Here is a 27,667-nt window from a genome sequence, read left to right as displayed (position 1 = left end):
CACCCCACAGTCCCCACTCACCCCACAGTCCCCACTCACCCCACAGTCCCCACTCACCCCACAGTCCCCACTCACCCCACAGTCCCCACTCACCCCACAGACCCCACACACCCCGCAGTCCCCACACACCCCGCAGTCCCCACTCACCCCACAGTCCCCACACACCCCACAGTCCCCACTCACCCCACAGTCCCCACTCACCCCGCAGTCCCCACTCACCCCGCAGTCCCCACTCACCCCGCAGTCCCCACACACCCCGCAGTCCCCACTCACCCCGCAGTCCCCACTCACCCCGCAGTCCCCACACACCCCGCAGTCCCCACACACCCCGCAGTCCCCACTCACTCCGCAGTCCCCACTCACCCCACAGTCCCCACTCACCCCACAGTCCCCACTCACCCCACAGTCCCCACACACCCCGCAGTCCCCACTCACCCCACAGTCCCCACACACCCCGCAGTCCCCACTCACTCCGCAGTCCCCACTCACCCCACAGTCCCCACTCACCCCACAGTCCCCACTCACCCCACAGTCCCCACACACCCCGCAGTCCCCACTCACCCCACAGTCCCCACTCACTCCGCAGTCCCCACTCACCCCACAGTCCCCACACACCCCGCAGTCCCCACACACCCCACAGTCCCCACACACCCCGCAGTCCCCACTCACTCCGCAGTCCCCACTCACTCCGCAGTCCCCACTCACCCCACAGTCCCCACACACCCCGCAGTCCCCACTCACTCCGCAGTCCCCACTCACCCCACAGTCCCCACTCACCCCACAGTCCCCACACACCCCACAGTCCCCACTCACCCCACAGTCCCCACACACCCCGCAGTCCCCACTCACCCCACAGTCCCCACACACCCCACAGTCCCCACTCACCCCGCAGTCCCCACACACCCCACAGTCCCCACTCACCCCGCAGTCCCCACTCACCCCACAGTCCCCACACACCCCACAGTCCCCACACACCCCACAGTCCCCACTCACCCCGCAGTCCCCACTCACCCCACAGTCCCCACTCACCCCGCAGTCCCCACTCACCCCACAGTCCCCACTCACCCCACAGTCCCCACACACCCCACAGTCCCCACACACCCCGCAGTCCCCACTCACCCCACAGTCCCCACTCACCCCACAGTCCCCACTCACCCCACAGTCCCCACTCACCCCACAGTCCCCACACACCCCACTCACCCCACAGTCCCCACTCACCCCACAGTCCCCACACACCCCACTCACCCCACAGTCCCCACTCACCCCACAGTCCCCACACACCCCACAGTCCCCACTCACCCCACAGTCCCCACTCACCCCACACACCCCACTCACCCCACAGTCCCCACTCACCCCACAGTCCCCACACACCCCACACACCCCACTCACCCCACAGTCCCCACACACCCCACAGTCCCCACTCACCCCGCAGTCCCCACACACCCCACTCACCCCGCAGTCCCCACTCACCCCGCAGTCCCCACAGTCCCCACTCACCCCACAGTCCCCACACACCCCACAGTCCCCACTCACCCCGCAGTCCCCACACACCCCACTCACCCCGCAGTCCCCACTCACCCCGCAGTCCCCACTCACCCCGCAGACCCCGCAGTCCCCACTCACCCCGCAGTCCCCACAGTCCCCACACACCCCACTGTTCCCACTCACCCCGCAGACCCCGCAGTCCCCACTCACCCCACAGTCCCCACTCACCCCACAGTCCCCACTCACCCCACAGTCCCCACACACCCCACAGTCCCCACACACCCCACTCACCCCACAGTCCCCACACACCCCACTGTCCCCACACACCCCACAGTCCCCACTCACCCCACTGTCCCCACTCACCCCACTGTCCCCACACACCCCACAGTCCCCACACACCCCACAGTCCCCACACACCCCACTCACCCCACAGTCCCCACACACCCCACTGTCCCCACTCACCCCACTGTCCCCACACACCCCGCAGTCCCCACTCACCCCGCAGTCCCCACTCACCCCGCAGTCCCCACTCACCCCGCAGTCCCCACTCACCCCGCAGTCCCCACTCACCCCGCAGTCCCCACTCACCCCGCAGTCCCCACTCACCCCGCAGTCCCCACTCACCCCACAGTCCCCACTCACCCCGCAGTCCCCACTCACCCCGCAGTCCCCACTCACCCCACAGTCCCCACACACCCCACTGTCCCCACTCACCCCACTGTCCCCACACACCCCGCAGTCCCCACTCACCCCAATGTCCCCACACACCCCTCAGTCCCCACTCAGCCTGCAGTCCCAACAATCCCCATTGATCCCAGAGTCCCAATTGAATCCACAGTCTCCACACACCCCATAGCCCCCACTCACCCCACAGTCCCCACACAGCCCACAGTCCCCACAGACCCTGCAGCAGCAGATCGTGAATAAGCCGTTCTCACAAAAATACTCACCTTCCAAAACAGTCGAATGTACATTTTTCCATCTTGATCAGAATCTTCAAAATGCCACCAAATATCAGGGATGCCTATTGGAGCTGCAACAGAAAGAGGGGCGTTTAATCAAGGTTTTACTCTGTATCTGCTGCACTTGCCCCGGGAGAGTTTGATGAGAGTGTAGAGGCAGCTTTACTCTGTATCTAACCCGTGCTGTACCTGCCCTGGGAGTGTTTGATGGGACAGTGTAGAGGCAGCTTTACTCTGTATCTAACCCGTGCTGCCCCTGCCCTGGGAGTGTTTGATGGGACAGTGTAGAGGAAGCTTTACTCTGTATCTAACCCATGCTGTACCTGCCCTGGGAGTGTTTGATGGGACAGTGTAGAGGGAGCTTTACTCTGTATCTAACCCATGCTGTACCTGCCCTGGGAGTGTTTGATGGGACAGTGTAGAGGCAGCTTGCTCTGTATCCAACCCGTGCTGTACCTGCCCTGGGAGTGTTTGATGGGACAGTGTAGAGGCAGCTTTACTCTGTATCTAACCCGTGCTGTACCTGCCCTGGGAGTGTTTGATGGGACAGTGTAGAGGGAGCTTTACTCTGTATCTAACCCGTGCTGTACCTGCCCTGGGAGTGTTTGATGGGACAGTGTAGAGGCAGCTTTACTCTGTATCTAACCCGTGCTGTACCTGCCCTGGGAGTGTTTGATGGGACAGTGTAGAGGGAGTTTTACTCTGTATCTAACCTGTGCTGTACCTGCCCTGGGAGTGTTTGATGGGACAGTGTAGAGGAAGCTTTACTCTGTATATAACCTGTGCTGTACCTGCCCTGGGAGTGTTTGATGGGACAGTGTAGAGGGAGCTTTACTCTGTACCTAACCCGTGCTGTACCTGCCCTGGGAGTGTTTGATGGGACAGTGTAGAGGTAGCTTTACTCTGTATCTAACCCATGGTGTACCTGCCCTGGGAGTGTCTGATGGGACAGTGTAGAGGGAGCTTTACTCTGTATCTAACCCATGGTGTACCTGCCCTTGGGAGTGTTTGATGGGACAGTGTAGAGGGAGCTTTACTCTGTACCTAACCCGTGCTGTACCTGCCCTGGGAGTATTTGATGGGATAGTGTAGAGGGATCTTTACTCTGTATCCAACCCGTGCTGTACCTGCCCTTGGAGTGTTTGATGGGACAGTGTAGAGGGAGCTTTACTCTGTATCTAACCCGTGATGTACCTGCCCTGGGAGTGTTTGATGGGATAGTGTAGAGGGATCTTTACTCTGTTTCCAACCCGTGCTGTACCTGCCCTTGGAGTGTTTGATGGGACAGTGTAGAGGGAGCTTTACTCTGTATCTAACCCGTGATGTACCTGCCCTGGGAGTGTTTGATGGGACAGTGTAGAGGGAGCTTTACTCTGTATTTTACACGTGCTGTACCTGCCCTGGGAGTGTTTGATGGGACAGTGCATAGGCAGCTTTATCTGTATCTAACCCGTGCTGTACCTGCCCTGGGAGTGTTTGATGGGACAGTGTAGAGGGAGCTTTACTCTGCATCTAACCCGTGCTGTACCTGCCCTGGGAGTGTTTGATGGGACAGTGTAGAGGGAGCTTTACTCTGTATCTATCCCGTGCTGTACCTGCCCTGGGAGTGTTTGATGGGACAGTGTAGAGGGAGCTTTACTCTGTATCTAACCCATGCTGTACCTGCCCTGGGAGTGTTTGATGGGAGAGTGTAGAGGGAGCTTTACTCTGTATCTAACCCATGCCGCACCTGCCCTGGGAGTGTTAGATGGGACAGTGTAGAGGGAGCTTTACTCTGAATCTATCCCGTGCTGTACCTGCCCTGGGAGTGTTTGATGGGACAGTGTAGAGGGAGTTTTACTCTGTATCTAACCCGTGCTGTACCCGCCCTGGGAGTGTTTGATGGGACAGTGTAGAGGGAGCTTTACTGTGTATCTAACCCGTGCTGTACCTGCCCTGGGAGTGTTTGATGGGACAGTGTAGAGGGAGCTTTACTCTGTATCTAACCTGTGTTGTACCTGCCCTGGGAGTGTTTGATGGGACAGTGTAGAGGGAGCTTTACTCTGTATCCAACCCGTGCTGTACCTGCCCTGGGAGTGTTTGATGGGACAGTGTAGAGGAAGCTTTACTCTGTATCTAACCCGTGCTGTACCTGCCCTGGGAGTGTTTGATGGGACAGTGTAGAGGGAGCTTTACTCTGTATCTAACCCGTGCTGTACCTGCCCTGGGAGTGTTTGATGGGACAGTGTAGAGGGAGCTTTACTCTGTATCTATCCCGTGCTGTACCTGCCCTGGGAGTGTTTGATGGGACAGTGTAGAGGGAGCTTTACTCTGTATCTAACCCATGCTGTACCTGCCCTGGGAGTATTTGATGGGAGAGTGTAGAGGGAGCTTTACTCTGTATCTAACCCATGCCGCACCTGCCCTGGGAGTGTTAGATGGGACAGTGTAGAGGGAGTTTTACTCTGTATCTAACCCGTGCTGTACCCACCCTGGGAGTGTTTGATGGGACAGTGTAGAGGGAGCTTTACTCTGTATCTAACCCGTGCTGTACCTGCCCTGGGAGTGTTTGATGGGATAGTGTAGAGGGAGCTTTACTCTGTATCTAACCCGTGCTGTACCTGCCCTGGGAGTGTTTGATGGGACAGTGTAGAGGGAGCTTTACTCTGCAACTAACCCGTGCTGTACCTGCCCTGGGAGTGTTTGATGGGACAGTGTCGAGGGAGCTTTACTCTGTATCTAACCCGTGCTGTACCTGCCCTGGCAGTGTTTGATGGGACAGTGTAGAGGGAGCTTTACTCTGTATCTAACCCATGGTGTACCTGCCCTGGGAGTGTTTGATGGGACAGTGTAGAGGGATCTTTACTCTGTATTTAAACCGTGCTGTACCTGCCCTGGGAGTGTTTGATGGGACAGTGTAGAGGGAGCTTTACTCTGTATCTATCCCATGCTGTACCTGTCTTGGGAGTGTTTGATGGGACAGTGTAGAGGGAGCTTTACTCTGTATCTAACCCGCGCTGTACCTGCCCTGGGAGTGTTTGATGGGACAGTGTAGAGGGAGCTTTACTCTGTATCTAACCCATGCTGCACCTGCCCTGGGAGTGTTAGATGGGACAGTGTAGAGGGAGCTTTACTCTGTATCTATCCCGTGCTGTTCCAGCCCCGGGAGTGTTTGATGGGACAGTGTAGAGGAAGCTTTACTCTGTATCTAACCCGTGCTGTACCCGCCCTGGGAGTGTTTGATGGGACAGTGTAGAGGGAGCTTTACTCTGTATCTAACCCGTGCTGTACCTGCCCTGGGAGTTTTTGATTGGACAGTGTAGAGGGAGCTTTACTCTGTATCTAACCTGTGTTGTACCTGCCCTGGGAGTGTTTGATGGGACAGTGTCGAGGGAGCTTTACTCTGTAGCTATCCCGTGCTGTACCTGCCCTGGGAGTATTTGATGGGACAGTGTAGAGGGAGCTTTACTCTGTATCTATCCCGTGCTGTACCTGCCCTGGGAGTGTTTGATGGGACAGTGTAGAGGGAGCTTTACTCTGTACCTAACCCGTGCTGTACCTGCCCTGGGAGTGTTTGATGGGACAGTGTAGAGGAAGCTTTACTCTGTATCTAACCCGTGCTGTACCTGCCCTGGGAGTGTTTGATGGGACAGTGTCGAGGGAGCTTTACTCTGTATCTATCCCGTGCTGTACCTGCCCTGGGAGTGTTTGATGGGACAGTGTAGAGGGAGCTTTACTCTGTACCTAACCCGTGCTGTACCTGCCCTGAGAGTGCTTGATGGGACAGTGTAGAGGTAGCTTTCCTCTGTACCTAACCCATGGTGTACCTGCCCTGGGAATGTTTGATGGGACAGTGTAGAGGGAGCTTTACTCTGTATCTACCCCATGGTGTACCTGCCCTGAGAGTGTTTGATGGGACAGTGTAGAGACAGCTTTGCTCTGTATCCAACCCGTGCTGTACCTGCCCTGGGAGTGTTTGATGGGACAGTGTAGGAGGAGCTTTACTCTGTATCTAACCCGTGCTGCACCTGCCCTGGGAGTGTTTGATGGGACAGTGTAGAGGGAGCTTTACTCTGTATCTAACACGTGCTGTACCTGCCCTGGGAGTGTTTGATGGGACAGTGTAGAGGGAGCTTTACTCTGTATCTAACCGGTGCTGTACCTGCCCTGGGAGTGTTTGATGGGACAGTGTAGAGGCAGCTTTACTCTGTATCTAACCCGTGCTGTACCTGCCCTGGGAGTGTTTGATAGGACAGTGTAGAGGTAGCTTTACTCTGTATCTAACCCATGCTGCACCTGCCCTGGGAGTGTTAGATGGGACAGTGTAGAGGGAGCTTTACTCTGTATCTATCCCGTGCTGTACCTGCCCTGGGAGTGTTTGATGGGACAGTGTAGATGGAGCTTTACTCTGTATCTAACCCGTGCTGTACCCGCCCTGGGAGTGTTTGATGGGACACTGTAGAGGGAGCTTTACTCTGTATCTAACCCGTGCTGTACCTGCCCTGCGAGTGTTTGATGGGACAGTGTAGAGGGAGCTTTACTCTGCATCTAACCCGTGCTGTACCTGCCCTGGGAGTGTTTGATGGGACAGTGTAGAGGGAGCTTTACTCTGTATCTATCCCGTGCTGTACCTGCCCTGGGAGTGTTTGATGGGACAGTGTAGAGGGAGCTTTACTCTGTATCTAACCCATGCTGTACCTGCCCTGGGAGTGTTTGATGGGACAGTGTAGAGGGAGCTTTATTGTGTATCTAACCCGTGCTGTACCTGCCCTGGGAGTGTTTGATGGGACAGTGTAGAGGGAGCTTTACTCTGTATCTAACCTGTGTTGTACCTGCCCTGGGAGTGTTTGATGGGACAGTGTAGAGGGAGTTTTACTCTGTATCTAACCCGTGCTGTACCCGCCCTGGGAGTGTTTGATGGGACAGTGTAGAGGGAGCTTTATTGTGTATCTAACCCGTGCTGTACCTGCCCTGGGAGTGTTTGATGGGACAGTGTAGAGGGAGCTTTACTCTGTATCTAACCTGTGTTGTACCTGCCCTGGGAGTGTTTGATGGGACAGTGTAGAGGGAGCTTTACTCTGTATCTAACCCGTGCTGTACCTGCCCTGGGAGTGTTTGATGGGACAGTGTAGAGGCAGCTTTGCTCTGTATCCAACCCGTGCTGTACCTGCCCTGGGAGTGTTTGATGGGACAGTGTAGAGGAAGCTTTACTCTGTATCTAACCCGTGCTGTACCTGCCCTGGGAGTGTTTGATGGGACAGTGTAGAGGGAGCTTTACTCTGTATCTAACCCGTGCTGTACCTGCCCTGGGAGTGTTTGATGGGACAGTGTAGAGGGAGCTTTACTCTGTATCTATCCCGTGCTGTACCTGCCCTGGGAGTGTTTGATGGGACAGTGTAGAGGGAGCTTTACTCTGTATCTAACCCATGCTGTACCTGCCCTGGGAGTATTTGATGGGAGAGTGTAGAGGGAGCTTTACTCTGTATCTAACCCGTGCTGTACCTGCCCTGGGAGTGTTTGATGGGACAGTGTAGGAGGAGCTTTACTCTGTATCTAACCCGTGCTGCACCTGCCCTGGGAGTGTTTGATGGGACAGTGTAGAGGGAGCTTTACTCTGTATCTAACACGTGCTGTACCTGCCCTGGGAGTGTTTGATGGGACAGTGTAGAGGGAGCTTTACTCTGTATCTAACCGGTGCTGTACCTGCCCTGGGAGTGTTTGATGGGACAGTGTAGAGGCAGCTTTACTCTGTATCTAACCCGTGCTGTACCTGCCCTGGGAGTGTTTGATAGGACAGTGTAGAGGTAGCTTTACTCTGTATCTAACCCATGCTGCACCTGCCCTGGGAGTGTTAGATGGGACAGTGTAGAGGGAGCTTTACTCTGTATCTATCCCGTGCTGTACCTGCCCTGGGAGTGTTTGATGGGACAGTGTAGATGGAGCTTTACTCTGTATCTAACCCGTGCTGTACCCGCCCTGGGAGTGTTTGATGGGACACTGTAGAGGGAGCTTTACTCTGTATCTAACCCGTGCTGTACCTGCCCTGCGAGTGTTTGATGGGACAGTGTAGAGGGAGCTTTACTCTGCATCTAACCCGTGCTGTACCTGCCCTGGGAGTGTTTGATGGGACAGTGTAGAGGGAGCTTTACTCTGTATCTATCCCGTGCTGTACCTGCCCTGGGAGTGTTTGATGGGACAGAGTAGAGGGAGCTTTACTCTGTATCTAACCCATGCTGTACCTGCCCTGGGAGTGTTTGATGGGAGAGTGTAGAGGGAGCTTTACTCTGTATCTAACCCATGCTGCACCTGCCCTGGGAGTGTTAGATGGGACAGTGTAGAGGGAGCTTTACTCTGAATCTATCCCGTGCTGTACCTGCCCTGGGAGTGTTTGATGGGACAGTGTAGAGGGAGTTTTACTCTGTATCTAACCCGTGCTGTACCCGCCCTGGGAGTGTTTGATGGGACAGTGTAGAGGGAGCTTTATTGTGTATCTAACCCGTGCTGTACCTGCCCTGGGAGTGTTTGATGGGACAGTGTAGAGGGAGCTTTACTCTGTATCTAACCTGTGTTGTACCTGCCCTGGGAGTGTTTGATGGGACAGTGTAGAGGGAGCTTTACTCTGTATCTAACCCGTGCTGTACCTGCCCTGGGAGTGTTTGATGGGACAGTGTAGAGGCAGCTTTGCTCTGTATCCAACCCGTGCTGTACCTGCCCTGGGAGTGTTTGATGGGACAGTGTAGAGGAAGCTTTACTCTGTATCTAACCCGTGCTGTACCTGCCCTGGGAGTGTTTGATGGGACAGTGTAGAGGGAGCTTTACTCTGTATCTAACCCGTGCTGTACCTGCCCTGGGAGTGTTTGATGGGACAGTGTAGAGGGAGCTTTACTCTGTATCTATCCCGTGCTGTACCTGCCCTGGGAGTGTTTGATGGGACAGTGTAGAGGGAGCTTTACTCTGTATCTAACCCATGCTGTACCTGCCCTGGGAGTATTTGATGGGAGAGTGTAGAGGGAGCTTTACTCTGTATCTAACCCATGCCGCACCTGCCCTGGGAGTGTTAGATGGGACAGTGTAGAGGGAGTTTTACTCTGTATCTAACCCGTGCTGTACCCACCCTGGGAGTGTTTGATGGGACAGTGTAGAGGGAGCTTTACTCTGTATCTAACCCGTGCTGTACCTGCCCTGGGAGTGTTTGATGGGATAGTGTAGAGGGAGCTTTACTCTGTATCTAACCCGTGCTGTACCTGCCCTGGGAGTGTTTGATGGGACAGTGTAGAGGGAGCTTTACTCTGCATCTAACCCGTGCTGTACCTGCCCTGGGAGTGTTTGATGGGACAGTGTCGAGGGAGCTTTACTCTGTATCTAACCCGTGCTGTACCTGCCCTGGCAGTGTTTGATGGGACAGTGTAGAGGGAGCTTTACTCTGTATCTAACCCATGGTGTACCTGCCCTGGGAGTGTTTGATGGGACAGTGTAGAGGGATCTTTACTCTGTATTTAAACCGTGCTGTACCTGCCCTGGGAGTGTTTGATGGGACAGTGTAGAGGGAGCTTTACTCTGTATCTATCCCATGCTGTACCTGTCTTGGGAGTGTTTGATGGGACAGTGTAGAGGGAGCTTTACTCTGTATCTAACCCGCGCTGTACCTGCCCTGGGAGTGTTTGATGGGACAGTGTAGAGGGAGCTTTACTCTGTATCTAACCCATGCTGCACCTGCCCTGGGAGTGTTAGATGGGACAGTGTAGAGGGAGCTTTACTCTGTATCTATCCCGTGCTGTTCCAGCCCCGGGAGTGTTTGATGGGACAGTGTAGAGGAAGCTTTACTCTGTATCTAACCCGTGCTGTACCCGCCCTGGGAGTGTTTGATGGGACAGTGTAGAGGGAGCTTTACTCTGTATCTAACCCGTGCTGTACCTGCCCTGGGAGTGTTTGATGGGACAGTGTAGGGGGAGCTTTACTCTGTATCTAACCTGTGCTGTACCTGCCCTGGGAGTTTTTGATTGGACAGTGTAGAGGGAGCTTTACTCTGTATCTAACCTGTGTTGTACCTGCCCTGGGAGTGTTTGATGGGACAGTGTCGAGGGAGCTTTACTCTGTAGCTATCCCGTGCTGTACCTGCCCTGGGAGTATTTGATGGGACAGTGTAGAGGGAGCTTTACTCTGTATCTATCCCGTGCTGTACCTGCCCTGGGAGTGTTTGATGGGACAGTGTAGAGGGAGCTTTACTCTGTACCTAACCCGTGCTGTACCTGCCCTGGGAGTGTTTGTTTGGACAGTGTAGAGGAAGCTTTACTCTGTATCTAACCCGTGCTGTACCTGCCCTGGGAGTGTTTGATGGGACAGTGTCGAGGGAGCTTTACTCTGTATCTATCCCGTGCTGTACCTGCCCTGGGAGTGTTTGATGGGACAGTGTAGAGGGAGCTTTACTCTGTACCTAACCCGTGCTGTACCTGCCCTGAGAGTGCTTGATGGGACAGTGTAGAGGTAGCTTTCCTCTGTACCTAACCCATGGTGTACCTGCCCTGGGAATGTTTGATGGGACAGTGTAGAGGGAGCTTTACTCTGTATCTACCCCATGGTGTACCTGCCCTGAGAGTGTTTGATGGGACAGTGTAGAGACAGCTTTGCTCTGTATCCAACCCGTGCTGTACCTGCCCTGGGAGTGTTTGATGGGACAGTGTAGGAGGAGCTTTACTCTGTATCTAACCCGTGCTGCACCTGCCCTGGGAGTGTTTGATGGGACAGTGTAGAGGGAGCTTTACTCTGTATCTAACACGTGCTGTACCTGCCCTGGGAGTGTTTGATGGGACAGTGTAGAGGGAGCTTTACTCTGTATCTAACCGGTGCTGTACCTGCCCTGGGAGTGTTTGATGGGACAGTGTAGAGGCAGCTTTACTCTGTATCTAACCCGTGCTGTACCTGCCCTGGGAGTGTTTGATAGGACAGTGTAGAGGTAGCTTTACTCTGTATCTAACCCATGCTGCACCTGCCCTGGGAGTGTTAGATGGGACAGTGTAGAGGGAGCTTTACTCTGTATCTATCCCGTGCTGTACCTGCCCTGGAAGTGTTTGATGGGACAGTGTAGATGGAGCTTTACTCTGTATCTAACCCGTGCTGTACCCGCCCTGGGAGTGTTTGATGGGACACTGTAGAGGGAGCTTTACTCTGTATCTAACCCGTGCTGTACCTGCCCTGCGAGTGTTTGATGGGACAGTGTCGAGGGAGCTTTACTCTGTATCTAACCCGTGCTGTACCTGCCTTGGGAGTGTTTGATGGGACAGTGTAGAGGGAGCTTTACTCTGTATCTAACCTGTGTTGTACCTGCCCTGGGAGTGTTTGATGGGACAGTGTAGAGGGAGCTTTACTCTGTATCTAACCCGTGCTGCACCTGTCCTGGGAGTGTTTGATGTAACATTGTTAATGGATAGTTCGGAGGTAGCTTTACTCTGTATTTAACCCGTGATGCAGAATCTTGGAATAGTACAGCACAGAAAGATGCCATTCGGCTCATCGAGTCTACGCCGGCTCCTTCGAAGAGCGACCCAGCCATTCCCCCTCCCCCGCTCTTTCCTCATATCCCTGCATTTTTTTCTCCTTCAAGTATTTATCCAATTCCCTTTTGAAGGCTAATATTGAATCTGTATCCAGCACCCTATCAGGCAGCGCATTCCAAATCCTAACTACTCGTTGTGAAAAAAGTTTTCCCTCATGTTGCCTCTGTTTTTTTTGCCAAACACATTAAACCTGTGCCCTCTCGTTATCGACCCTTCAGCCATTAGAAAATAAGAGCATAAGAAATAGGAGCAGGAGTCGGCCATACGGCCCCTCGAGCCTGCTCTGCCATTCAATAAGATCATGGCTGATCCTCGACCTCAACTCCACTTTCCTCCTTGATCCCCATATCCCTCGATTCCCTCAGATTCTAAAAATTTATCGATCTCAGCCTTGAATATACTCCACGACTGAGCATCCACAGCCCTCTGGGGAAGAGAATTCCAAGGATTCACAACCCTCTGAGTGAAGAAATTTCTGCTCACCTCCGTTCTAAATGGCCGACCCCTTATCCTGAGACTATGTCCCCTAGTTCTAGACTCTACGGTCAGGGGAAACAGCCTCTCAGCAGCTATCCTGTCAAGTCCTCTCAGAATCGTGTGTGTTTCAATGAGATCACCTCTCATTCTCTCATTCTTTAAACTCCAGAGAGTATCGGCCCATTCTATACAATCTCTCCTCATACGATAACCCTCTCATCCCAGGAACCAGTCTGGTGAACCTTCGTTGCACCCCCTCTAAGGCAAGTATATCCTTCCTTAGGTAAGGAGACCAGATCTGTGCACAGTACTCCAGGTGTATTCTCACCAAAGCCTTGTATAATTGTAGCAAGACTTCCTTACTCTTATACTCCAACCCCCTTGCAATAAAGGCCAACAAGCCATTTGCCTTCCTAATTGCTTGCAGTACCTGCACGTTAACTTTCTGTGTGGAAACAGTTTCTCTTTATTTACTCTATCTAAACCCTTCATGATTTTAAATACCTCTATCAAATCTCCTCTTAGCCTTCTCTAGTCTCTCCACGTAACTGTATTCGCTCATCCCTGGATCCATTCTAGTAAATCTCTTCTGTACCCTCTCCAAAGCCTTCACGTCCTTCCTAAAGTGGTGCCCAGAATTGGACACAATGCTCCAGCTGGGGCCGAGCTAGTGATTTATAAAGGTTCAGTATAACTTCCTGACTGTTGCACTCTGTGCCTCTAGTTATAAAGCCCAGGATCCCAGATGCTTTATTAACTGCTTTGTTAACCTGTCCTGCCAGCTTCAGAGATTTGTTCACAAACACACCCAGGCCTCTCTGTTCTTCACCCCCTTTAAAATTGTACCATTTAGTGTGTTTGGTCTTTCCTCATCCTTCTTACCAAAATGTATCACCTTGTAGGAACGGAGGTTCCTAACTTAATAATTGAGTTCAACTCAGTGAATCAAAATAACAAAGTTTAATGAACAATGAAGTTAACTAGTAAAATCTCAAGGGAAGCTGTATACAGCTCTGCTCAGGTTGCAAGGCACTCGACGACTGCTGGAAGGATCTGGAAGCTGACGTCATGACGTCATCACGTTCTTCACGCCACTGGCAGTCACGTGATCGGCGTCATGCCGTCATCACGCAGAGTGCAGGAAAATACATACAGTATAGTTAACAGACAGTTTAAAGGTGCAGTCCGCAGCTGCACTACAATGTATTTCAAGGGACTATTATTAATTGCTCTGAGTCTCTTAGTGGCTCCGCCACAGGCGCCCCCCCAGAATCCCCTTTAACAGACAGTGTCAGACGAGCAGGAGGCTTAATGAGCCTGGCCGAGCGGCGACGAAAGTCAGGTAGTGGAAGTGGAACGTTGGCAAATGAGCTGGAGCTTGTCTGTGGCTGAAGTGGCACATCAGGTGTGGTGGACACAAAAGCAGGTGGTGTTGGCAATGATGAGGTAGATGCAGGCGGGTGAATGGCGGGCTGTTGCAGAACTGGTCCGGCGGTCAACGGTGGTCATCCACGGCAGGGTGGCTGAGCAGGAACAACTGGTGCACTCCGATCTAGGTGAGCTGGTTTAAGTCGGTCGATAGAGATGGTATCGGTCTTGCCACCCACTTCGACCGTGAAACTTTTTTCTCCTGGAGAGATAACACGAAATGGTCCAGCATAAGGCGGTTTGAGCGGGTCCCTGTGAGCGTCCTATCTGATGAAAACGTAATCAGCGGTCATGAGCTCTGCCGGGACATGAGGCCGCTGCAGGTCGTGGTGCGAGGTTGGAATAGGCAGGAAATCCTTGGCCGCCTCGTGATGCTGGAGGAGCTGCCGAGCTGCGGACCACGGTTCCGTGTGTGGAGGGAGAAAGTCACCCGGTACTCGGAGTGTCTGACCGTAGACTAACTCAGCCGATGAAGACTGGAGATCGTCTTTGGGGGCTGTGCGGAGACCGAGCATCACCCAGGGAAGTCTGTCCACCCAATTGGATCCACGCAAGCTGGCATGGAGGGACGCCTTGAGAGACCGATGGAACCTTTCGCACAGGCCATTCGCCTGCGGATGGTAAGCAGTAGTACGGTGCAGCTTGGTACCCAAGCCCTGTGCAACTGCGTTCCACAACTCTGACGTGAATTGCAGACCCCGGTCAGAGGAGATGTCGGATGGCACCCCGAACCGAGCCACCCACGACGAAATGAATGCCCTGGAGACGTCTGCTGCAGCGGTAGCGACCAAGGGAATCGCCTCTGGCCACCTGGTGGTACGGTCCACTACTGTCAATAGATGTGTGAATCCCCGCGAGGCAGGAAGAGGACCCACCAGGTTCACGTGTACGTGATCAAAACTGGAGCCTTGACGTGACGGTGGACCTTCGATTTCTGACAATCGACACAATTGTTTGTCCAGTCTCGGACGTCTAAATGCATTCCTTTCCACACAAATTTGCAGGACATGAGCCGTTGTGATGCTCGCATCCCTGGATGCGATAAACCATGTATAGCCTGGAAATTTTTTTTACGCCATTCAACCGGCACAATGGGCCGGGGTACTCCCATGGATGTGTCGCACAAGAGAGTGGTTCCTGCTGCTTGAAACTTCACAACAGCGACCTGCCAACTGGAAGGCATGGTCCGATATGCCTGCACCTCGGGATCTGCCAGTTGCTCTTCCGCCAACCTGACGAAATCGATACCCAGGTGAACTGCCTGGACCGGAGCACGGGAGAGGCAATCAGCCACGAGATTATCTTTGCCGGACACATGCCGTAGATCCGTCGTGAATTCAGATATCAATGTGAGGTGGCGCTGCTGCCGAGCTGACCACGGCTCTGACGTTTTAGCCATTGCGAAAGTGAGTGGCTTGTGGTCCACGAACGCAGTGAACGGTCGCCCTTCTAGGAGAAAACGGAAATGCCGGATGGCCAAAAACAGGGCCAGCAACTCCCTATCAAACGTGCTGTACTTGCACTCGTTTTTGCGCAGTTGGCAGCTGAAAAAAGCTAACGGCTGCCAAGTCCCGTCGACCCATTGTTCTTGGACCGCCCCAATGGCGTAATCAGGGGTATCCGTAGTGAGGGCGATGGTCGCGCCCGGGAGTGGGTGTGCAAGCATGGTTGCGTCTGCCAACGCCGCCTTGGTGTCGAGGAACGCCTGGTCCATCTGCGGAGTCCAAGTGATAAAGTCCTTGCCCGGCTTCCCTTTAAGCGTTTCGTACAGAGGCTGCATCAACTGGGCCGCCTTGGGGACGAAACAATGATAAAAATTCACCATCCCCAGGAACTCCTGCAGGGATTTGACTGTGTGAGGCCTCGGGAATGCCGTAACTGCCTCTACCTTGGCGGCCAGTGGAATGGCACCGTCCGAGGTAATCCTGTGCCCCAGAAAGTCAATGCTGGTTAACCCGAACTGGCATTTAGCAGGGTTGACGATGAGGCCATGTTGGCTGAGACGGGTAAAGAGTGTACGTAAATGCACCAAGTGTTCCTTCGAATCTTTACTGGCGATGAGAATGTCATCTAAATAAACGAAAAGAAAGGGCAGATCCCGTAACACAGAGTCCATGAGACTTTGGAAGGCCTGGGCCGCGTTTTGCAAACCGAATGGCATTCGGAGAAACTCAAACAGCCCAAACGGTGTGATGACCGCCGTCTTGGGGATGTCCTGAGGATGTACGGGAACTTGGTGATATCCACGGACGAGATCCACCTTGGAGAATACCGAGTTGCCGGCCAGATGGGCTCAAAAATCTTGTATATGCGGTATTGGATGCCTATCCGGTGTAGTGGCATCATTCAGGCGCCTGTAATCCCTGCAAGGCCGCCATCCGCCGCCCGGTTTAGGGACAATGTGCAGTGGGGAGGACCAAGGACTGTCGGAGCATCGGATGATCCCAAGGCACTCCATGGTCTGAAACTCCGCCTTAGCAGCTGAGAGCTTGCCGGGTTCCAATCTCCGTGCCCGAGCGTAAACCGGCGATCCTGTCGTGGTGATGTGGTGTGCCACACCGTGCTTTGTGACTGCCGCCAAGAAGGTAGGCCTGGTGAGCTCCAGAAACTTGCCGAGCAGGTGCGTAAACCCGTCCTGCGCTGGAATTGCTCATGCGACCGACCAGGACACAGCGGTGCTGCGGTGGCAAGGCACCGCGTGAAAAGTGGACGCGTTAATGAGTCGGCAGTGCTGGACGTCGACCAGAAAGCCGTTGGCACAGAAGAAATTGGCCCCCAGTATGGCCTGTGATACTTTCGCCATGGTAAACTCCCACACAAACCGCTGACCGCCGAAGGTTAGATTGACTGTCCGTTTACCGAATGTGCGGATAGCCGCGCCATTAGCTGCCTCGAGGGAAGGACCGTGACCGCTGGATTGCAGATCTAGCTTTGAAGCTGGTAGAATACTACACTGGGAACCAGTGTCGCACAGGAATCGTCACCCTGTCATGGAATCCATAATATACAGAAGTTTCCCCGCTGAACCAACCGCCATGGTGAACTGGACGTGTTTTTCAGACCCTGTCGTCCTTCCTCAAAGAGCGCGGGCTTGCTGGAGTTTTTTTTGGGGGGGAGAAACTGCAGGGGGGACAGCAGCATCGAGCTTTGGCGCCAAAACAGGCATGGTATGCACACCAACCTGCTGGAGGAGGGCTGGTCCTCGCACGCGTGGGTGAAGGGTGCCTCGTGGCTGCACAACACTGCTGTGCAACCGTAAAAATCTTGTCTGCCTCTGCCGTGAGCTCGGCACAGTCCGTAATTGCAGAACTGGTTAAGGCTGCCTGAACTGGTTCAGGTACCTGGCAGAGGAAGAGTTCTCGGAACAAAAAGCATTGGGGTTCCGACCCCAGAAGCGTGAGCATCTGGCTCATCAGTTCCGATGGTTTTGAGTCCCCGAGGTCGGGCACAGAAATAAGCCTGCGTGCGCGCTCCGACTTATTGAGGCCAAAAATCTGTAGCAAACGAATTTTAAGAGCTTCATACTTGCCCTCATCTGGTGGACTGCTAAGGAGGCTGATGACCCGCGAGGCCGTGGCGCTGTCGAGAGCAGAGACCACGTAAAAATAACGGGTCGAATCCGCTGTAACCTCCCGGAGTGTGAACTGCGCTTCTGCCTGGAAGAACCATGCTGCTGGTTGCTGTTCCCAGAACTGTGGGAGCTTGAGGGCGACGGCATTCGTGCTCATCATGGAATCTCAACGAAAGTTGTCCGACGAGATCAGGGTCACCAATGTAGGAATGGAGGTTCCTAACTTAATAATTGCATTCAACTCAGTGAATCAAAATAACAAAGTTTAATGAACAACGAAGTTAACCAGTAAAATCTCAAGGGAAGCTGTATACAGCTCTGCTCAGGTTGCAAGGCACTCGACGACTGTTGGAAGGATCTGGAAGCTGACGTCATGACGTCATCGCGTCCTTCGCGCCACTGGCGGTCACGTGATCGGCGTCATGACGTCATCACGCAGAGTGCAGGAAAATACATACAGTATAGTTAACAGACAGTTTAAAGGTGCAGTCCGCAGCTGCACTACAATGTATTTAAAGGGATTATTATTAATTGCTCTGAGTCTCTTAGTGGCTCCGCCACAACCTCACACTTTACTGTGTTGAATTTTATCTGCCATGTGTCTGCCCATTCCACCAGCCTATCTATATCCTCTTGAAATCTATTACTATCTTCCTCACTGTTTACTACACTTCCAAATTTCGTGTCATCTGCAAATTTCAAAGTTGTGCCCTGCACCGCCAAAACCAGCAGTGGTCCTTGTACTGAATCTTGAGGAACTCCACTGCATACCTCCCTCCAGTCTGAAAAACAGCCAATCACTGCAAATCTCTGCTTTCTATTCCTTAGCCAATGTTGTATCCATGAAGTTACTGCCCCTTTTATCCCACGGGCTTCGATCTTGTTCACAAGCCGAATATGTGGCACTTTGTCAAACGCCTTTTGAAAGTCCACATACACAACATCAACTGCACTGCCCTCATCCACCCTCTCTGTTACCTCATCAAAAAACTTAATCAAGTTAGTCAAACACAATTTCCCCCTAACAAATCGGCGCTGGCTCTCCTTTATTGGTCCACGCTTGTCCAAGTGGTTGGTAATTTTCTCCCAGATTATTGTTTCTAAAAGCTTCCCCATCACTGACATTAAACTGACTGGCCTGTAATTGCCAGGTTTATCCTTCTCCATTTTTTGGAACAAGGATGTAATATTTGCAATCCTCCAGCCCCCAGGCACCACCCCTCTATCGAGGGAGGATTGGAAGATTGGGGCCAGCTCCTCCACAATTTCTACCCTTACTTCCCCCAGCAACCTAGGATGCCTCCCATCTGGACAGGGTGGCTGCTCCACTTTAATTGCCTTTCTAGTACCACCTCTTTATCTACTTTTATCTCATCCAGTATCCCACCAACCTCTTCATTTACCATAGCTTTGGCAAAGTCCTCTTCCTTGGTAAACACCAAGGCAAAGTACTCATTTAGTACCTCAGCCATGCCTTCTGACTCTACCAATAGTTCTCCATTTTGGTCTCTAATCAGCCTACCACTCCTCTGACAATCCTTTTACTGTTAATATACCTGTAGAAGATCTTTGTTATCCCTTTTATGTTAGCTGATAATCTATTCTCGTACAGTCTCTTTGCCCCTCTTATTTCCTTTTTTACTTCTCCACTGTACTTTATATATTCAGCTTTATTCTCTTTTATATTCAGCCTGAAAGTTTGATGCGACAATGTAGAGGATGCTTAATTTTTTATATAACATATGCTGCACCTGCCCTGGAAAGTATGATGGAACAATGTTGAGGGAGCTTTACACAGCACTCCCATGCTCAACCTGCCCTGGGAGTGTTTAATGTGACAGTGTAGAGGGAGCTTTACTCTTGATCTAACCTGTGCTGCACCTGCCCTGGGAGTGTTTGATGGGACAGTGTAGAGGGAGCTTTACTCTGTATCTAACCCGTGCTGTACCTGCCCTGGGAGTGTTTGATGGGAAGTGCAGAGGAAGCTCTACTCTGCCTCTAACCCATGCTGTACCTGCCCTGGGAGTGTTTGATGGGACAGTGTAGAGGGAGCTTTACTCTGTATCTAACCCGTGCTGTACCTGCCCTGGGAGTGTTTGATGGAACAGTATAGAGGAACCTTTACTCTGTATCTAACCTGTGCTGTACCTGCCCTGGGAGTGTTTGATGGGACAGTTGTAAGAAATCACACAACACCAGGTTATAGTCCAACAGTTTTATTTGAAATCACAAGCTTTCGGAGCGCTGCTCCTTCGTCAGGTGAAGTGGAGAGATGCATAAAAACACAGCTTATATAGTCAGAGAATAATGTCAGATGTTTACAGGTAATCTTTCTAACTGCCATTTATCATACTCGGCAGAGAGATAATCACAGCAATCAAAGGTGTAAATGGTGTCCAAACAGGTCAGTCAGGAAAACATTACATCAAAGAACAATGAGGCGGGGTCACAAGGGGTCAAATGTTGCAGATGCTGGGGTCTGTATGAAAAACAAAAAAACAGACAAAAAACATTTTTATTGCTGGAAATCACAGCAGGTCCGGCCGCAGCTGTGTGGAGAGAGCAAGCCAACGACGACTCGAGTCTGGATGACCCTACGTCAGGTGGGGTTACATGTAACGTGACATGAACCCAAGATAGTGTTATTAGGGGGATAGATAGAGTTCTCTGCAGCCGAGAGCGAGAGTCCCGAAGGCTGTGTTGCCTACCTGGTGCCAGGGTTAAGGACATCTCCTCTGGGCTGGAAAGAAACTTGCAGTGGGAGGGGGTGGATCCAGTTGTCGTGGTCCATGTTGGTACAAACGACGTAGATAGGACTAGGAAGCCGGTTATGTTAAAGGAGTATGAGCAGCTAGGGGTCAAATTAAAAAACAGAACCTCAAGGGTAATAATCTCTGGATTATTACCTGAGCCACGAGCGAATTTGGCTAGGACAAATAAAATTAGAGAGTTAAATGCGTGGCTCAAAGACTGGTGTGGGAGAAATCGGTTTTGCTTCCTGGGACACTGGCACCAGTACTGGGGCAGGAGGGAGCTGTTCCGTTGGGACGGGCTTCACTTGGCCAGTGCTGAGACTAGAGGCCTGGCGGATCATATAACTAGGGCTGTAGAGAGGGCTTTAAACTAACTAGTGGGGGGGAGGTTCCTAGAGAGCAAATAATAAAAATGACAACAGAGAAGGTCATAGACTTAGGTAGCAGTGGGGAAATTAAAAACCAGAGCGTGTCAGGAAGGTGCAGAAGGTATGGAGTAAAAGGTAAAGTAATAAAAAGGGCAAAAGCAGCAACTAAGTGTCACAAAACATCTTTGAAAGCTCTCTAGCTGAATGCACATAGCATTCGTAACAAAATAGATGAGTTAATGGCACAAATAACTACATATGGGTATGATCTTGTGGCCATTACAGAAACATGGCTGCAGGGTGACAATGCATGGGAGTTAAACATACCAGGTTATTTAACGATCAGGAAGGACAGGCAGGAAGGAAGGGGAGGTGGGGTGGCTATGTTAATAAAGGAAGGAATCACTGTAATACAGAGAAATGATATTGGGTCAAAAGATCAGGATAATGAAACAGTTTGGGTGGAGGTAAGGAATAATAAGGGGAAAAAAACACTAGTGGGCGTAGTCTATAGGCCTCCGAACAGTTGCAACTCTGTTGGACGGAGTATCAATCAGGAAATAGTTGAGGCTTGTAATAAGGGAACATCTATAATTATGGGGGATTTTAGCTGCCATATTAATTGGACAAATCAAATTGGGCAGGGCTGCCTTGAGGATGAGTTCATTGAGTGTATTAGGGATGGGTTTCTTGAGCAATATGTAACTGAATCGACCAGGGGGCAAGCAACCTTAGATCTGGTCCTGTGTAATGAGACAGGATTAATTAAAAATGTCCAAGTAAAGGATCCCCTTGGAATGAGTGACCATAACATGGTTGAATTCCATATTCAATTAGAGGGTGAGAAGGTTGGATCTCAAACAAGCGTGCTAAGCTTGAATAAAGGAGACTATGAAGGTATGAGAGCAGAATTGAGTAGAGTGGATTGGGAAAATAGATTAAAGGGTAAGATGATACATGTTCAGTGGTGTACATTTAAGGAGTTATTTTACAACTTCTAAAAAATATATATTCCACTGAGAAGAAAACGGTGTAAAAGAAAAGACAGCCATCCATGGCTAAGTAAAGCAATTAGGGAAAGTATTCGACTAAAAACAAGGGCATATAAGTTAGCCAAATCTAGTGGGAGGATAGAGGATTGGGAAAACTTTAAAAGACATCAAAAAATAACAAAAAGATTGATTAAGAAAGGGAAGATAGATTATGAAAGTAAATTAGCAAAAAATATAAAAACAGACAGTAAGAGTTTTTATAGTTATATAAAAAGAAAAAGGGTGGCTAAAGTAAATGTTGGCCCCTTAGAGGATGAGACCGGGAAATTAATGGTGGGAAATATGGAGATGGCAAAAACACTGAATGAATATTTTGTATCAGTCTTTACAGTAGAGGACACTAAGAATATCCCAACACTGGACAAACAGGGGGCTATAGTGGGGGAGGAGCTAAACACGATCAAAATCACTAAGGAAGTGGTACTCGGTAAAATAATGGGACTCAAGGCGAATAAATCACCTGGACCTGATGTCTTACATCCTAGGGTCTTGAGGGAAGTGGCGGTAGGGATTGTGGATGCATTGGTAATAATTTTCCAAAACTCCCTGGATTCAGCAAAGGTCCCGGCTGACTGGAAAACAGCTAATGTAACACCCTTATTTAAAAAGGGCAGTAGACAGAAGGCTGGAAACTATAGACCAGTTAGCCTAACATCTGTGGTAGGTAAAATTTTGGAGTCCATTATTAAGGAGACAGTAACAGGACATTTGGATAATCATAATTTAATAGGACAAAGTCAGCATGGTTTTATGAAGGGGAAGTCATGTTTGACAAATTTGCTGGAGTTCTTTGAGGAAGTAACATATAGGGTGGATAAAGGAGAACCAGTGGACGTAGTGTATTTAGACTTCCAAAAGGCATTTGACAAGGTGCCACACAAAAGATTATTGCTTAAGATAAAAAATCACGGGATTGGGGGTAATATTCTGCAATGGATAGAGGATTGGCTCTCCAACAGAAAGCAGAGAGTTGGGATAAATGGTTCATTCTCAGACTGGCAATCAGTAACTAGTGGTGTTCCGCAGGGGTCAGTGCTGGGTCCCCAACTCTTTACAATCTATATTAACGATTTGGAGGAGGGGACCGAGTGTAACATATCAAAGTTTGCAGATGATACTAAGATGGGAGGGAAAGTAGTGAGTGAGGAGGACATAAAAAGCCTGCAAGGGGACATAGACAGGCTAAGTAAGTGGGCAGAGATTTGGCAGATGGAATACAATACTGGAAAGTGTGAGGTTATGCACTTTGGCAGGAAAAATCATAGAGCAAGTTATTATCTTAATGGCAAGAAACTGGAAAGTACTGAAGTACAAAGGGATCTGGGGGTCCTGGTGCACGAAACTCAAAAGGTTAGTATGCAGGTGCAGCAAGTGATTAAGAAGGCCAATGGAATGTTGGCTTTCATTGCTCGGGGGATAGAATATAAAAATAGGAAGGTATTGCTTCAGCTGTACAAGGTATTGGTGAGACCGCACCTGGAATACTGCATACAGTTTTGGTGTCCATACTTAAGAAAAGACATACTTGCTCTCGAGTCAGTACAAAGGTTCACTCGGTTAATCCCGGGGATGAGGGGATGGACATATGAGGAGAGGTTGAGTAGATTGGGACTCTACTCATTGGAGTTCAGAAGAATGAGAGGCGATCTTATTGAAACATATAAGATTGTGAAGGGGTTGGATCGGGTGGATGCGGGGAGGATGTTCCCGATGATGGGTGAATCTAGAACTGGGGGCATAGCCTTAGAATAAGAGGCTGCTCTTTCAAAACTGAGATGAGGAGGAACTACTTCACTCAGAGGGTGGTAGGTCCATGGAATATGCTGCCCCAAAAAGCTGTAGAAGCTACATCATTACAGAAATTTAAAACAGAAATAGACAGTTTCCTAGAAGTAAAGGGAATTAAGGGTTACGGGGATCAGGCAAGAATTTGGACATGAGTCTAGGTTCGGATCGGACATGGCCCTGTGGGTAGCGGAGCGGGCCCAGGGGCCGTGTAGCCTGATCCTGCTCCTATTTCATGTGTCTAATTCTGTTAGATTCAGGAGATGGTTCTGTGATAGTAGATTGGCAGTTAGGATCAGATTAGCCATGATCTTATTGAATGGCGGAGCAGGCTCGAGGGGCCGATTGTCCTACTCCTGCTCCTATTTCTTATGTTCTTATGTTCTTATGATCCCGGTTGAGGCTGTCCTCATGGGTGCGGAACTTGGCTATCAGTTTCTGCTCGACGATTTTGCGTTGTCGTGTGTCTCGAAGGCCGCCTTGGAGAATGCTTACCCGAAGATCAGAGGCTGAATTTCCTTGACTGCTGAAGTGTTCCCCGACTGGGAGGGAACACTCCTGCCTGGCGATTGTTGCGCGGTGTCCGTTCATCCGTTGTCGCAGTGTCTGCATGGTCTCGCCGATGTACCATGCTCCGGGGCATCCTTTCCTGCAACGTATCAGGTAGACAACGTTGGCCGAGTCACATGACTATGTACCATGTACCTGGTGGGTGGTGTCCTCACGTGTGATGATGGTATCTGTGTTGATGATCTGGCATGTCTTGCAGAGGTTGCTGTGGCAGGGTTGTGTGGTGTCGTGGTCGCTGTTCTCCTGAAAGCTGGGTAATTTGCTGCGAACGATGGTCTGTTTGATGTTAGGCGGATGTTTGAAGGCGAGTAGTGGAGGCGTGGGGATGGCCTTAGCGAGGTGTTCGTCGTCATCGATGACATGTTGAAGGCTGCGAAAAACATGGCATAGTTTCTCCACTCCAGGGAAGTACTGGACGACGAAGGGTACTCTGTTGGTTGTGTCCCGTGTTTGTCTTCTGAGGAGGTCTATGTGATTTTTCGCTGTGGTCCGTCGGAGCTGTCGATCAACGAGTCGAGCGTCATATCCCGTTCTTACGAGGGCATCTTTCAGTGTCTGTAGGTGTCCATCGCGTTCCTCCTCGTCTGAGCAGATCCTGTGTATTCGCAGGGCTTGTCCATAGGGGATGGCTTCTTTAACGTGGTTAGGGTGGAAGCTGGAGAAGTGGAGCATCGTGAGGTTGTCCGTGGGCTTGCGGTAGAGTGAAGTGCTGAGGTATCCGTCTTTGATGGAGATTCGTGTGTCCAAGAATGAAACCGATTCTGAGGAGTAGTCCATGGTGAGTTTGATGGTGGGATGGAACTTGTGAATGTTATCGTGTAGTCTTTTCAGTGATTCTTCGCCGTGGGTCCATAGGAAGAAAATGTCGTCGATGTATCTGGTGTATAGCATTGGTTGGAGGTCCTGTGCAGCGAAGAAGTCTTGCTCGAACTTGTGAATGAAGATGTTGGCGTATTGGGGTGCAAATTTGGTCCCCATGGCTGTTCCGTGTGTTACACCAGTATCCCCCACGATGACGGCATCGTTGCGACAGCCTCAGTAGTCAACACCAACAACAGCCAATCTCCAGACGCCATCCTACAACTCATCCGCTTCATCCTTGACCACAATGTCTTCACCTTCGACAACCAGTTCTTTACCCAAACACACGGGTACCAAATTCGCACCCCAATACACCAACATCTTCATGCACAAGTTCGAGCAAGACTTCTTCGCTGCACAGGACCTCCAACCAACGCTATACACCAGATACATTGACGACATTTTCTTCCTATGGACCCACGGCGAAGAATCACTGAAAAGACTGCACGATAACATCAACAAGTTCCATCCCATCATCAAACTCACCATGGGCTACTCCTCAGAATCAGTTTCATTCTTGGACACACGAATCTCCATCAAAGACGGACACCTCAGCACTTCACTCTACTGCAAGCCCACGGACAACCTCACGACGCTCCACTTCTCCAGCTTCCACCCTAACCACGTTAAAGAAGCCATCCCCTATGGACAAGCCCTGCGAATACACAGGATCTGCTCAGACGAGGAGGAACGCGATGGACACCTACAGACGCTGAAAGACGCCCTCGTAAGAACGGGATATGACGCTCGATTCGTCGATCAACAGCTCCGACGAGCCACAGCGAAAAATCGCATGGACCTCCTCAGAAGACAAACACGGGACACAACCAACAGAGTACCCTTCGTCGTCCAGTACTTCCCTGGAGCGGAGAAACTACGCCATGTTTTTCGCAGCCTTCAACATGTCATCGATGACGACGAACACCTCGCTAAGGCCATCCCCACGCCTCCACTATCCGCCTTCAAACATCCGCCTAACCTCAAACAGACCATCGTTCGCAGCAAATTACCCAGCTTTCAGGAGAACAGCGACCACGATACCACACAACCCTGTCACAGCAACCTCTGCAAGACATGCCAGATCATCAACACAGATACCATCATCACACGTGAGGACTCCACCCACCAGGTACATGGTACATACTCATGTGACTCGCCCAACATTGTCTACCTCATACGTTGCAGGAAAGGATGCCCCGGAACATGGTACATCGGCGAGACCATGCAGACACTGCGACAACGGATGAACGGACACCGCGCAACAACGCCAGGCAGGAGTGTTCCCTCCCAGTCGGGGAACACTTCAGCAGTGAAGGACATTCAGCCTCCGATCTTCGGGTAAGCATTCTCCAAGGCGGCCTTCGAGACACATGATAACGCAAAATCGTCGAGCAGAAACTGATAGCCAAGTTCCGCACCCATGAGGACGGCCTCAACCGGGATCTTGGGTAAATGTCACGCTACATGTAACCCCACCTGACGTAGGGTCATCCAGACTCAAGTCGTCGTTGGCTTGTTCTCTCCACACAGATGCGGCCGGACCTGCTGTGATTTCCAGCAAAAAAAATGTTTTTTGTCTGTTTTTTTGTTTTTCATACAGACCCCAGCATCTGCAACATTTGACCCCTTGTGACCCCACCTCATTGTTCTTTGATGTAATGTTTTCCTGACTGACCTGTTTGGACACCATTTACACCTTTGATTGCTGTGATTATCTCTCTGCCGAGGTGTGATAAATGGCAGTTAGAAAGATTACCTGTAAACATCTGACATTATTCTCTGACTATATAAGCTGTGTTTTTATGCATCTCTCCACTTCAGCTGATGAAGGAGCAGCGCTCCGAAAGCTTGTGATTTCAAATAAAGCTGTTGGTCTATAACCTGGTGTTGTGTGATTTCTTACATGTGTCCACCCCAATCCAACACCGGCATCTCCACATGATGGGACAGTGTAGAGGGAGCTTTACTCTTTATCTAGCTTATACTGTACCTGCCCTGGGAGTGTTTGATGGGACAGTTTAGAGGGAGCTTTACTCTGTATCTAACCCGTGCTGCACCTGCCCTGGGAGTGTTTGATGGGACAGTGTAGAGGTAGCTTTACTCTGTATCTAACCGTGCTGTACCTGCCCTGGGAGTGTTTGAAGGGACAGTGTAGAGGGAGCTTTACTCTGTATCTAACCCGTGCTGTACCTGCCCTGGGAGTGTTTGATGGGACAGTTTAGAGGGAGCTTTACTCTGTATCTAACCCGTGCTGCACCTGCCCTGGGAGTGTTTGATGGGACAGTGTAGAGGTAGCTTTACTCTGTATCTAACCGTGCTGTACCTGCCCTGGGAGTGTTTGAAGGGACAGTGTAGAGGGAGCGTTACTCTGTATCTAACCCGTGCTGTACCTGCCCTGGGAGTGTTTGATGGGACAGTGTAGAGGGAGCTTTACTCTGTATCTAACCCGTGCTGTACCTGCCCTGGGGGTGTTTGATGGGGCAGTGTAGAGGGAGCTTTACTCTGTATCTAACCCATGCTGTACCTGCCCTGGGAGTGTTTGATGGACAGTGTAGAGGGAGCTTTACTCTGTATCTAACCCGTGCTGTACCTGCCCTGGGAGTGTTTGATGGACAGTGTAGAGGGAGAGTGAAGAACGAACTTTATCCTCTTTCTGCTGCTCAACCTGTTTTCGGCTCATCAGCAAATATGATCAGGTGCTCGACGCTGTCAGTGACATCACCACTCTTGGGTATGTCGAATTTCACACCAGCCTCTAGACCTCCTGCTGTTTTATTCCATTTTCTGTGGGTCGTAGGTGTGAATCATAGAATCATACAGCA

General features: G+C 51.1%; 1 protein-coding gene across 1 annotated transcript in view; it reads right to left on the bottom strand.

Moving 5' to 3' along the window:
* The window catches only part of LOC147103060 (granulocyte colony-stimulating factor receptor-like), a 348,122-nt gene that overhangs the window by 98,946 nt on the left and 221,509 nt on the right, over positions 1-27,667 (bottom strand). The window contains 1 exon segment of the mRNA XM_085962336.1: positions 2,436-2,518. Coding sequence (XP_085818462.1) covers positions 2,436-2,518 — 83 coding nt within the window.

The sequence above is a fragment of the Somniosus microcephalus genome, chromosome 20 (assembly GCF_052327205.1).
Source record: "Somniosus microcephalus isolate GS21.2 chromosome 20, FLI_Smic_1.0, whole genome shotgun sequence".
In the NCBI taxonomy this organism is placed as follows: Eukaryota; Metazoa; Chordata; class Chondrichthyes; order Squaliformes; family Somniosidae; genus Somniosus; species Somniosus microcephalus.
The sequence above is the reverse complement of the archived record's forward strand: the minus strand, read 5'-3'. Positions and strand labels throughout refer to the sequence as shown.